The sequence below is a fragment of the Apteryx rowi genome, unplaced genomic scaffold (genome assembly GCF_003343035.1).
Source record: "Apteryx rowi isolate R43461 unplaced genomic scaffold, aptRow1 scaffold_91, whole genome shotgun sequence".
NCBI lineage: Eukaryota > Metazoa > Chordata > Aves > Apterygiformes > Apterygidae > Apteryx > Apteryx rowi.
In genome coordinates this window covers 599,510-613,943 of record NW_020451216.1, presented here as the reverse complement: position 1 = coordinate 613,943, position 14,434 = coordinate 599,510, and the positions used below count along the sequence as shown (strand labels likewise).

At 37.1% G+C, this 14,434-nt stretch overlaps 1 protein-coding gene across 2 annotated transcripts in view; it reads left to right on the top strand.

The window, feature by feature from the left end:
- Window positions 1–14,325: 14,325 nt before the first annotated feature.
- The window catches only part of WDR48 (WD repeat domain 48), a 28,378-nt gene continuing 28,269 nt past the window's right edge, over window positions 14,326–14,434 (top strand). The window contains exon 1 of one of the 2 annotated variants that reach the window (XM_026091559.1): window positions 14,326–14,404. In XM_026091559.1, the coding sequence (XP_025947344.1) occupies window positions 14,357–14,404 (48 nt within the window). In that variant the 5' untranslated portion in view covers window positions 14,326–14,356. The remainder of the gene's footprint in view (window positions 14,405–14,434) is intronic. The other variant, XM_026091561.1, reaches the window with a different exon arrangement.

The following is a 14,434-nucleotide window of genomic DNA, read 5'->3' as shown; positions in this document are numbered from 1 at the left end:
GGAACCTGCATTTCCTCAGAACAACTTCATACTAGGAGATGATTTGACCACTGATCAGCACTCATAAAGTTCCTTACCCACTAACAGATATGCAGTGTTCAAATAATGTAATGACACCATAAAAAGACTATAGCAAACGCAACAACCAAGTCTGGTATTACCTTCCTCACAAATGCATGTCAATAGGAAGATGAGTCTCTCCCAGGAGTCTCTCCTAGAATTTCACAGGTGATTTAGTGCTTTGTGGGTCTGCAGTAGAGTGTCTTGTGTTTCTGGAAGTCCTGGTTATTTTAGTTTGCTTGATAACTGTTCTTTTCCACCCATTAGAGGAAATAAATTGCATTGCTATTAACTACCCTGATTTTAATCAGGTCTTTGACATGTTTATTCATGCTGACAGGTGTGGGTGTGACTGAAAACAGAGTTCTGCCCCCTCCTTACCAGCCTAGCAAAAGGTAGGTATGATGAAACAGCTTCACCTTATCACATATTCACAAATACTGCACTGATCTGTGGAGTTAGCAGGGTACCTGCAACAGTTTATTTTCAGTTATTCTACCTGAGCTGAAACCACTGAGAGAGGGGTATGGTGGCAAGATAATAACAAGCACTGAAACCCTGCAAGTGACTTAAGGCAAATCATTGTAAGTATTCAGTTACTAATTACTTCTGGCCCAAATTACCCACATTACTTGGCGATGATAGCGATTTATATGGCTGCAATTTTCATCCACAAAAAGGTGAAGAAGACTGACCCATTAGAGGATGAGTCACCCTTTGTGACTAATGTTAAATCCAAATACTCCCATCTGCAAAACACTGTTACTCACCAGCTGGTCTTTAAAACACTCTGTGTTTTTGATTGCCCTAAGTCCGGCTGTGCAGCTTCAGTTTAGTGAGCTCAAGCAGGCACCATGATAGAGAATCAATACTGCCTTGTAGTTGTAGGTCTCTTCTCTAAATGTTAGATACTTTTCTYTAAAAAAAGAGTATGTGACTGACTGAAGCCAGAGTGATTTTGCAATGATTTGCTCCCCACACCCCGGGACTTTAYGAGCAGGACCAAATCTGACCAGGGACCACAATTCAGAGATCAAAATTTACCATGCTAACAAACTGAAAGTGTATAATCAAAAAAATGTTATTTTGCAAAACCACATAGACCACTTCCATTGGAAAGCTCAAAAGATAAAGTGAAAAATCAATGTGTTCTCTTTCTTTTTTCAATTTTTATAATTCAGATTAATTTTATCCTCAAAGAGGTTTTAGGAAGAACAAAGAGACAGAGGTTTTTGATAACCGCATTAAGTGAAGTAAATGAAGCAAAGCAAATGTTTACAGTTAATACCAACATTGTTTGAGTATTAAATAAGGATTCAGGGACTGGATTTAAAAAAACTGAAGACTGAACCTGTCAAAAACAGTGATCACGAGTAAACAATACACATTCCCTTCAGCAGTGTCTGGAAGTCATAATTGGACAAATGCTCATGGATAACGTGAGAGGATTTCTTCAGAAGACCTGAAACACCATGCTTACTTTGGCATGGAACAACACACTTTGTCCTTTCATCAACTACCAAACATTTATAGATTGTGAATTAGGTCAGGTAAAAGCAAGCTAAGAAGACCTGTGATTGAAAAAAATCCTTAGGATAGAGATGACTAAAAATACAGGCTAATGTGCAGATCTGTTAATTCCTAATACAAGATAAATAAGTAATTTCCATTTTAATTAAGAAATGGAAATCCTATGACAGGTTTTGATACCCTGGTCCTATAGATAATGGTCCAGCAATAACTGACATAAATGCACTTGTGGGACTTTCAGTTACTAAAGAACCACTCTCTACAGGATCAAAGATACAAAAAACTGTCACTGAACTCACATTTTTTTCTAAGTAGAAATTACTTATTTTTCTCATCTTAGGAAGAACTGAAATCAAGGTACACAGACAGTCATGGTTTTAGGTTCATCTAACTGGCTTAGGGCACTTTGGGTACTGTAAAAACATCAAGCATCCTTTTATGTCAAAAACAAGAGTTCCAGATATACTGATGCAACTTCCCTAACAAATGATCTACAGTAGTAGAAAGAGATAACAAGAAGTCATTAAATAAAACAGATACACAGGCAGAAAACACAGACCTTAGCAATTACAATACAATTATCTATAAAAAATTCTTAAGAAAAAAGCAGGACAATTTTCTCCATAATAGCAAAGCACTGCCAAAAAAAGAATCCATTAATACAATGTTTCACAAACACAAATTACAAAATGCTCATTTAGATGATGACTAATCACTAGAGATAATAACTAACCAATTTAGACATTTAGAATGAAAAAAAAATACAAGTTCAAGCTTTACATGCAGCTCCTTAATTTGGTTTCATCTATGTGAAATTCAGAACTCCTTTCAACTCTCTAAAGGTATGAAAAGTTCCTTTTATATGTGGTAATGTATTAGCAATAATTGACCAATAATATTCAACAGTTCATAAGAGAGGAGTTTAAATTAATAGAACTACAAAACACATTCAAAGTCAGCAAGGGGTGTTTTTTGACGGGAAGGCATCCCCCACGGATACAATAGGAAAACTGGTAGAAATATGAAWAGAAAAATGCCCTTATTTTGCATTTCAATTTAGTTCTATCATGTATAATTTAGTTCTGAATCTCAAATCATTTCTCTTCACTCATTCAATCTCTCCTGTGAGCATTTGGATTTGAAGAAATAAAGGGTAAACTGGAACTATGTATTTAGTTTGTTTTTAATATGTATTTAGTAAATTATTTCACAAGGAACACAGAATAAAATGCCTCCCTGTGGCAGGATTTTGTTAGAAAGCACAAAATCAAATAATAATATGCTTAAACATAGGTCAAGAAGCACCTTAAAATGATTAAACAAAAAATGAGTAAACACATCGCAGTACTTACCCTGAGAGCCACCACCACAGGACTGGAATTATTAAAACTTGTGTTCTAGCCAGAGCCCTGTTCATTTTTCAGTACTCATCCTCAGTATTTTCAAAAAACTTGTTTTGACCACACTATATATTTTTCCAATCTCATTTTGAGGGAAAAAGTGTAAAATCAAATTTTAGTAAATCTTCCACACAGTTCAGACAACCATATGAACAAAACATCCAAACCCAAATATTTCAAGTAGTTCATCAAAGAGTACTTACCCAAACTCAKCTGTATGCGTCACATACTATTTTGGTTCATATCACAAAATTGCCCTTCCAGCTCTATGGATGAAATCAGTAGTKTTTTTAGTACCTTAATGAAATACAAATTCATATTAAGACACAGGCCAGATGTGCAGAAGCAAAAGGATGTTACATCCATAGATTCAGGCTGTAGATAAAGACATCTAAATTGAGGTTCTACATGTGAGCAAGGCATTTTAACTCCCACTATAGTCAGTGGATATCTAGTGGCAAATACRGACATTCAAAGCTGTAGAGCTATTCCAGAGGACCAAAGCAAGACAGCTACTTTAGAATGACCTAAAACTCCATTGATAATATTAACTAAATCTCCACTGACCGTAATGGGAGATTAAACACCCAGATCGTGCACAGACAGCTGCATTTAGGCACCTWAACATAGATGTCCATCTTGCACTGAATCATTCCACAGCTGACAAAACTCCCCTTTCTGTTAAGCAGACATCTCTCACAGTCTAGATTCACCTTTCCATATAACACACAAGAGCAGAACGGGATGTCAGAAAAATAAACTATTTGCTAAATAAACAAATAGCTAATCTATTTCAGATTTCAAACTTTACMTTTAATCAATTGACCATACTCAAGAAGAAACACTGGCCTGAAAACTCTGATCTGAATGTTACAAACATCTCCAAATGCATCATCAGCTTTACACTTGGGTGCACTAGGCATATATACTGTAATGAATGCCCGTTATTTAAAAAAAAAGATTATATTCCATAAAAGATGATTAAAAAAAATCAAAATGCCATTTTATATGCAGCTCAAAATACTTTTGAAAGAGATGAGCTTCAAGCAAAAAAGAGAAAAATGAGAAAACAGCTCACAGCAACACTTTATAAAATAGGCTAAGAATTCTCTCTTGTTTTTGTACAATAGGTCACAGAAAAAAAGCCTCCTACCCAATTTCAATAAAGAGAAAAAATTTTTTGCTCTATGATCGCTGATTTCTTCTGTCTGACTACCAGTAATTATCAACAGAATTAACTGATTGATTTTAGTCCTTTCTAGAAGCAAACTGGGAAGTACATCGCATTTCTTGTAGTACTGTTATTTCTAAAATACACGGTCATTTCCACCTAACACCTTTTCCCCCACTCTCTCCCACCCCCTGTGCCCATGAAAACTTTGTGTATGGATAAAAATCCATCTCTCTTTTTTTGAGACCTAAAATAAAAAGTTACTCAGAACATCATTTTGTTATTAGAAAATCTATTCACATATTAGATCCAATTTTGGAAATGGACACAACAGACTACAGTATACAGTACTTAAACGTTCCCACAAAATCACTCACCAACATTTCTGAGAGACAAACATTCCCAATTTGTGCAGGTAACCAAATTTTACTATCTGAAGATAATTACAGCTCAGACTAGATATCCCTAAAGTCAATTTGAGGACTGCAGTACATCGGCCAATAAGCTTCATATACCAAACAAACAAAACAAACAGCAGTCAGAAATTAATGAGAGAAATACTAACCTTTAGAAAAAAGTTATTCTGCCGCATGTAAAATGAATAGCTGCATATTTACAGGAATATAGCGATTCTACATTAAAAACACATCTTATATACATTCTAACTATACCTAAAATAAAACCAGACAAGACCKAKARGCATATGTGCATATATTTTATACATATATGTACATGCACAAATATCCCTGAATATTTTGAATATATGCAGATTTAAAYAAACRAATTCAGTAATGGAGATTCCTCATAGTATACAAGTATTTAGCCACAACAAAATACAACGTTCCCTTCTAAACAGAAACTGATTTCACACTGATCTCATAAGCTAATTTCTGCTAACTCATATCTTCTAAGAGACGGAAAATCTTAATTTTCTTACCTTCACCATTACGTTCTGAAGAACATCCTTTTTACCTATCTAGCTCCCACTCGGAAAGTTTTCTTTTGTATTGGAATGCCTGGGGGAGGGATCAAGAGGGAGGAGTTTGGTTGTTCTTCTCCTGACTGCAATATATAGAAGTCAGAGATGTCACATTGCAATTAAAGAAAAAAATGAGGGGGTAATACATTTGAAGAATAATCATTTCAATATTACTCAATGATTTTACTTCTGCTGAAATGGTAGTGGCATTAAAAAGGGTAGTTTTGGTTCAGTTAGAAATATATATGTAGAAACACAAAAGCAAAAGCTGTCCTGCTTCACATTTTATTCTGAGGTTTTAACCAGCTAAACTTCCAAAATACATTAAATACTGGCACAAACTTTGCCCTTCATTAAAAGTTTTTGGTTAGAAATTGCAATCACATATTACTGTTTTCCTTCCTTAATTCCTATTTCTTATTATTCCCAGACCATGTATGCCCACTGTATTTTACACAAAAAAAAACTCAAAAAAGTCAAATATACTAACACATACAACATCTGAGCCCAAAATACATTCRATATTACATGTTGTCATAACTTCTATTACAAAATATAAGCCTTGTTGGAGCAAGATAAAAGCCACATTTTTCCTCATATTTGAAACTTTATAGGGTTTTGAAAATAGAAGTTGTGTATAAAACCTGCTAGCAACACACAWAGGATAGTAACAGGTATAAATTACTGGTAAACCATATAGCTACAAACTGTTACTTCTCTTACAGTTATTTCAACAGCATTCATTATCGTCCAAAAATTATTTTATTCTTTATTGGGTAGACTCAGGATCTTTCCTGACAGATGAGAGTTACATACCATGGATTTTGCTGGAAGAATCGTACTGAAGGAAGTATGTTGTCCTTAAAAGCTAGTCAGCCTTAATGCATGCAAACAGAAAAACAACTGCCATCAAACACTTTGTTTGATAGCTATCATCAYCAAAGGAAAAAACTAAAGATGGTTTTAAAGAAATAAAGACGCTAAGTGTTTTGTGTTGCAAGCAACAATAAGCCACTTTAACTTCAAGCGTAAATTATTTTTCCAGAAAGCAATAGTATGTTCTCAAGACAAGAGCAATTAAGAGAGTGGACTTTTAAATATCAGTAAATAAGCACTCTATAATGGCACTAAAGCTACTACCGTCAAAATCAGCCAAATTTATAATGCTACATCTGCTCATATCACTAACTACAAAAGAGATCCTTACCTGAGCATGGATTTTCTGCTGTTTCCTCTTCATCATTCTCATTCTGTAAAAAGGAGTAACGAAGGTGTAATGAAGACAAAACTCAGGCAAAGAGCTGCACTCCTGCCTTTTTCACAGACTGAAACATCTAAAAGCTGAAGAGAGGAGAGCGTGGAAAAATTAGGGTTTTTTTATCCATAGCTAATAAAAGCAAGCTTAGGATTTGCAGCTAAAAGCATAACATTTAGATAGCAACTGTTCTTGTGTTACTATTTGGAATTTAGTTCCAGCTATTAGGAAGGCAGTTTAAGTGGGGGGGAGGAGGGAGAGGCAGAAAACTAGCTTTAGAGAAAAACCATTGTTTTCTTCTCAGTATCCTGCATTATTCCTCAATATATGGAAAGAAAACAATAAGTTGAAGTTTAACAATAAAAAGATAATGTTCAGTACAGAAATAACTAAGTGCCTGTTCATTTAGTCGTCATGTACTTGACATAAATCCATCACTTCCATTAACTGTGAAGTGTAGCATTCTTCTTTTTCCTTTTTATTGCCAGAGCATAAGAAAAATATTTTTCCTTGTTAGCATTAGTACACTACCATTAGTCTAACRACCAGGAGTTTGCAGATGTCAAGAGCTGAAGAAACAAATTTTTGTACAATTAAATATATCTCGTGACTGTGCCACAGCTCTAAACACTAGATTCTACTTTAAATTTACTTTTCAGATAAATAYTGCTAATTAAAAGTCTCAAGGCATCTGAGACCTCTCCTTAGACCCACTGATCCTCAAATTCTCTCCAGCCTCCTCATCTGCCCATTTTGACCTACAAAAAGTATTCTATGGGGCAACCTTAGAAATCTGGTTCTCCACACTATCTTATATTCAGCGGGATAAGACAGGCAATGCTTGCCTCTGTTTTAGAGGGAGAAGGATTTATACAAGGTTTTTCTTCTCTCCCCTGCCTCCCCTTTTTGATTATAAAATAGTAAGTTGTCCAGTCACTATAAATCATTAGATGGGAGTGACATAAACTTTCATAGCCCAGATAGAAATATATTTGATCTCGCAGTAAGGAAGTGCGATCTATGAGAGGAAATGGAACTTAAATTTCAAACAAGGTTCATTATAATCTTCTGACATATCTGAAAATCTAATTCTGAAACGTATATACTGATCTATTCAACAGCCTCGCTATTTATTTTTCACACAATACCCCTACACAGATAGTTTTAATAAGTCTTTATTTTACAGATAGTGAGAAAAACATTAATCTTATCAAAACTCAAGTCAAAATCAGCATTACTTTAATGCTAAAAACATCTATTAGCTTCGTAACAGAAGGAAAATTACTCCACCTTGAGAAAGACATTCCTTTTTTTTTTCAAGAAATGGATCCTGCAAAACACAGTTATACCATACGTAACTAGATTGTGGCATCCATTGGTGAAGAAGTCTATTGAATCTGATATAAAATATCTTTTGTCTAGTTTAATTTAGGTTAAGATCTTCTCGGAGACAAATCATGGCTGCTAGCTACGGAGCTTCTTGCACCTTCTGATTCCACTCTCTGTCCATTAGTGAACACTGAGACAGTATGGTGATGCCCGTAATCCTCTCTAAGAGGACAGACAAAAAAAATCTAGATAGAAAACACTAGTTTCTCTAGGTAGGGATCTGATTTTCTCTTAAGACCTCAAAGCTGAGCACTGCCCTGGAACAACAGTGCTCAGTACCAATTTTCAGAAYGAGAACCACATGACTCCCTTGACTCTGCTTGTAACAGAATTATCACTGAATACAGCCAGGGRCAGCTGTTCTTCTTTTGGTGTAATGGCTCTTCAGCTGGCCATCATCCAAGCCATCCACATCACAGCAACAGAAGACGCCAAGATGATCACACAAACATGGTCCTCTCGATGACTATTTGCCAAGGCACTGATGTCAAATACAACAAAAAAATAAGTACACTTCCCAATCTATGTATAGAAAGTCTTTATGGGAAAAAGCTTGTGTGTTCCAAAGAAAGACAAGCTAATCCAAAATCATCTTGGTTATGTCTTTCAGATGAGTACCTTTGCAAAATGTATTGCTAAATAAAACAGTCACCAGATACAGCAATAGCTTCCACAGCAGCGGCCATTAAGAAGTGGAGACCTGACTTGATCACATCATACAAAACTACAGGAGAATCAGAGCTCTAATAATGGAGGGCTCTTCAATCCAATGAAGAAAGGAAAAGCTGGAAGTTAAACCTAGTAAAATGTGGTCCAAAAATAAGGAACCCATATTTAACAGTAAGGACAATTAATTGTGAATAGTTGTGGCCTTCTATTCTCAAATAAGCAAAAGTTTTAGTGTTTTTATCAGATTAGTCCTTCATTCTCTATTCCCCACCTGGCCCTGTATACATACCAACACAGTTTAAGAAGTGATGGTAGATTTTCATAGTACAATATTTCTCATTTATTACACTTATTTGGAGCGGTATAATAGTTATTAATTCTGATGCTTACAGTTCATAAATGATATTTGTGTACWTACTTGTTTATGTAATGGTGGCAGTTCATTGCTCAGCACTTCAGACTCTTCGGTAACGCAAGCAGACATCTTTGCATTGGATATACTTGCAATAGAAACATTATTTGCAGCCACAATTGCTCGGGTGGGGATTTCTGTTCACTACAGCTGCAGCTTCAGAGAATTTGTGATTCTCCATCTCATCCGTAACTTAAACCTGCAGATAGGGAGAGGTGTGCCCACAATTTGGGGAATACCATAAAACAGCTGATATATCACATTAAGTGCTATCTCTAAATAATGCACACAAGCTTATTACAATGTAAATACAAATGCATCCATCATGGGCTGAATAAATTCAACTACTGGCCAGGAGATTCAGGAACCCCCTTAGGTTCAAGACCTAAGTAATCAAGAGATGCCAGGAATGTCTGCCATAAAACATCATATCCACGGAACAAGAGTGATGTGGAATAAAGACATGGCAAAAAGAGAAGTATTGGGGAGATATGCCTTCTTTGCTATACTTGGAATGCACAATAATATATATTTAACAAAACACAAAAGAACACAAACACAGAAACAGTATTATATTATACAAATTACATAAAGGTCTGAGTCTGTCACTCAACAAATTTTACTTAAGGAGGAACTGCAGGGCTGAGGCTAAGAAACATTTCTGAGCTAAACTAAAGGTGTGTCCAAATCCTTTTTAGAAAAGAATGTAATAGTATAAAGTAGCTAATGTATTTATTAAGATAATAATTTGTATGATTCCCATTTCCCATTGTTCATACTGCACAATAGAGTAAGAAATTACACTGACATGAAATTTTGTATCTTTGAAATAGCTAATTGGTTTTACAGAATAACAGGAAATGGCTTTTATGGTAAGTACGCATTAAAGGCATTGTTACACAAATGAGCTTTCTGGCTAATGACCTAATGTGCACTGAATAAGGCTGAAAATTAGCTCAGTGCCTAAAGACAGTTATTCCATCTATTTCTTCTTGGCATTCTGAAAAAAAATATACATATTAGTAGGTTTGAAATATTTTATATTCCTCAAAAGTAAGATGCTATAAGAATGAAAAACATTACTATTAGCATCTATGAGAGATTTCCAACCTTTCTGATGYACTGTTTTTTACATAGTTTCTTCATGAAGTGTCACCTTTTATTATATGGCTCCAAACATGATTATGAACTGGCAGCTACCACAGCCCTAGCAAAGACTGGGTCATTTAATTTCAAATATATTTCTTACTGCAGCTCCCTGTAAGATTAAAGTCTCAACCTCACCTTTTTGGCAGGGATGCAACTGATAAATTTTTTGCAATACCAAACAGCTTTACAAATTAAAAAAAATCCAAACGAGCCATATATGCCAATGAACTGGAATACAGTATTTTGTTCTCAGATAAATGCGAAAAAACAAACTCAAATCAAAATTTATGCTGAAATAATTATTCTCCAAAGCCTCCCAGTTTCAATTCTGTCCGTCCCTCCTGTCTAGCTAGCTAGGGCATCTGATTTATCAAAACAACTTAAAAACTTAGTTTTTTCTTTGTTTTCAGTTGCCATCATCCCAGTTCCACATTTTCTACTCACATCAGGTGGCAGTCATTAAAAATGAATGAGCAGTCAATGTTTTGCTATATACCTACAGAGCCCTTTGCTCATACATGGTCTAGTTGTGATACATGCCCAAACCCACCAGCTGCCTTAGTGACTCAAGTAAGTCCCTCTCACTCCTCCACGCTACTGAAGAACCTAACACCTCATCCAGCAGGCAAAAAGAGAATGAGTGTAAACTGATTTGCAGTATTTTTCATTAAACTTCTACAGATATTCACTCATTCTAAACATCAACCACACTGCAACAAGCATAATATAGAAATTTGGTGTATTTGCCAGACTGTTTTCTAAAACTACAACTTTATTTCAGATGATATTCTGCAGCTTTTCAGAGCTTAATCCAACAGCAAGAGGCACAGTTTTAAGCTCACCACTTTCAGAGAACCACAGTAAAGCTTATAACTATTGTATAGGCTGTGTAAGCATACTTTTGTGACTTTTACAACAGATTTTTGACATGAAGGATTCAAAAAATAGTGGATTATATAACTTGAATAAATATCTTGCTTATGGAAAAGTGTAGAATATAAAATCGCAGGAAAATTCAGCCACGCAATAAAATTAAATAGGACTTAAGATCACCAGGCTTCACATCCCATAAAATACTGACTAAATGCAGTAATTTCAAACAGTCACATCTGAGTCATATCCCTAAATTATATATTGGCTACAATACTTCTGGCTTCAAGCTGTGTAGACTCTGTCATGTCCCTTGGGGATTTTTTTCAGTGATTAGCTAGTCTTAAAACATGCATCTTCTGCCTGTCTTGAATTTATCTAGCTCATCTCCCAGCTATGGAACCTGTTAAGGTTTTTCCTGGTGGATTAAAGAGGCCTTCCTTTATGAAAACCCGTTTCCACTTGTGGATGCATAACTATACAAAAAATGAGGTTGGAAGGGATCTCCTAAAGGCATCTAGTTCATGCTCTAGCCCAAGGCAGCATCAACTATGCTGATGTAATTCCTGGAGCTATTTGATACAACAGATGGTGATTCCAAAACCTCCATATGCAACATACTCTAGTGCTTCACTATCCTTACTGCCAAAAAGGTTTTTCTGGTGTCTCATCTGAATTTCCTGATCCGCAATTTCAGCCCATTACTTCTTGTCTCATTCATCATGGACATGAAGGAGAGTTTATTCCATATTTCTTTTTATTTATTTGAAAAAGGCTATCATGTTTTCTCTCTTCTTCTGTAGAAAAAATCCATCTGGACTTTTCATCATCAGTCATACTTCTCAGGCCTCAAATCATTCTTACAGTGTATTTCCGAATCCTTTTAACATTTTTTGGAAACCTGTGAATGTCAAACCTCACAAAGTGGGACTGAAACAGCAGACAGAAGAAGCAGGGAAATGCTATCGCGTTCTTGAGTCTACTACTACAGAGGAAATATTACCTTTATATTCTTACTTATTACAGTGATTATTTACCCAATAAGCATTTCTATTCCTGACACTTCCATCCTACTTTTTACTTGTCTCAACCTTCTGGCTTAACTCCTTAACCCTGTTCAATTCTCCCCACTTCCTTTTTGGCTCAACCTCCTTTTGCTCACACTGATGTTTTCAGAAGCTCACAATTTAGCCAAAGATGAATTTCATGGAAATTGAAAAGTCACCTCTGAACTCATATATGTTCCTTCTCTCTCCCTAATATCAAAAACCTCACTCAACACCCAAAGGAGGAACCCAAAATGGAAGCTGGCATATGGAAGAGTTAATTTTGTCACAGTTAAGCAAGTGAATGTAGAGTCTCACAAAGAAAAGCAAAGAGATAACATTATAAATTAGATCATCTTATCACTTTCCTAAAATGAGACAAACGTGATGAGATGCTGAAGGTTTTACTGCATAACAAAGAAAATATTACTTACCATATTTTTTGCATTATCTTACCCTTAGAACTTAAGGGCTCTGGGTTAGTTTAGGCTTGCCAAACATACACAAATCTTAGAAACTTATCATAACTCATATCTTTAGCAGCCTTCAGCAAACACGAAGCAAATATGATAGTCCTTGGACTAGACGATCTTCAACGACTGTTTGATATAAAGGGCTCGCTATGTATTTTTTTCTATTTCAAGTTAATGAATTGTTGATCTGAAAGAATTAAGAAGCACTGTATTTTATACATATTAACAGCAGTGACTACCCATGAATAGCCAGTTCTTTGACATGCAAAAAGGAAAAAGTTTAAAAATCACCTAATAATGTAAAGAAACAAAGGTCCTCAGTCCGTAAGTAAATTCAACTTTAAACCAAACATACAAAAAATGCACACTGCCCTTGAAGACACAACATGAAGAAGATTAACTTTATCAAATGAATAACCCATTGGTGATTAAGGATTATGAAATGATAATTAAGATTTATGAATGGAATTATTATTTCAGTTTATCAAAGAATGTCACAAAAATCATAAATGCAAACATTTCAGTATCTTTAAAAGATAATAAGAAATGACATTAAAATATGCACAGAACTGTTGTGCTGTGAACTCGTCAACATTTTAATGGACTAATGCATACTGAAATGTAGTGAGGTACTTTGCTTATTTACTTAAGTAGAAGACTTCACACTGCCTCGTTCTTCTCCAGCCCAGAATCTGATAAAATTCTGTGCATGACAGCATCTGAGATTCTTTGATAATTACCACTGGCCTGAAGCCAATACATAACTGAGCTCTTCTCAAAAAAAGCTTTAATTTTATCTTAGAAAAAATGAAATAAATTAAACACAATAAAACTGCTTCGTACTTGTCTATGAAGTGCTTCGAATCATATTACTACTGTAATAGGACAAAATAGTAGAAATGCTGGAGTTAAGGGTGGGCTTTGGTCAAGGAAGATCCCCTTTAAGAACCATACCCTCCACCTGCAGCTGTGATGAGAACATGGTGCACTCAGAAATGCTAGAAAATGTAATCTATATCAAAATAAACAAAGTTTATATGTTTATTAGCAGAAGTGAAGTAGCTATTGAATCTTTCACTTATGGCTGCAACCAGCATCGAACAAGCATGAGAATATGAACCAACATCTTTTTTTCCCTCATCCCTTTTTTCCTCTCCTAGTCAAAAATTTTTTTTCCACTAATTAACTATTATCTGCTCATCCCACCAAGCTCTTCTTCTAACCATCTTCACTGTTTTGCAGTCCTGCCATTAATGAAGCAATTGGTACCACAAAACTGCCTTCTACCTAGACAGTCCCCCACGCAACTTTACAGAGGCGCCACCCGGGTGATGAAAGCTCCTCGGGGCCAGGGCGGGATGTCCGCCGAAAACACAAAGCGGCCGGGCCGCGCAGGAGCTGCCTTCTCCCTGGCCCCGCGCAGACGGCAGGACACGGTTTGGACCGGCACCCGCTGGCCGCACGGAAAGGGAAGGATGCTTTCAGGACAAGGGGACATAAGGAGGCACCGCTGAGGAGCGCGCTCCCGTTTTCAGGGCCTCTTTCCCGTTAGACAAAACACTGCCGCCGCCTCGAGCTCCCGGGGGARGGCGGGAGGGGTTTTTCTATGAGCGCGGTACTCTTTTTGTAACACCTGAGGCGGCTGCGACAACGCAGCCTCGCACAGAGGCTCGGGCACGATCCCCCTTGAGCATCTGCCCCGCGGGGCACAGCCCGGGGAGGAAGGCGCACGGGGGAAGAGGCAGCGGCCGCAGCCAACATGGCGGAGCCGCCGGCGGCAGCGCCGGGCCCGCGCGGCCCCTGGGCGGAGCCCCGCCCCCTTCAGGCCCCGCCCCCCGCAGCTCCCCTAGCAACGCCTCGGCCCGGGCTGCGCGGGCATAGGGCGGGAAAGGGGCGGGACTTCCGGCGCGGCTTGCCCTCCTCGGAAATGACATCAGAGTGTCAACATGCAAGATGGCGGCACATCATCGGCAGAACACGGCGGGGCGGCGGAAAGTGCAGGTGAGGGCGCGGCCCCGCCGGGCCGGGGGC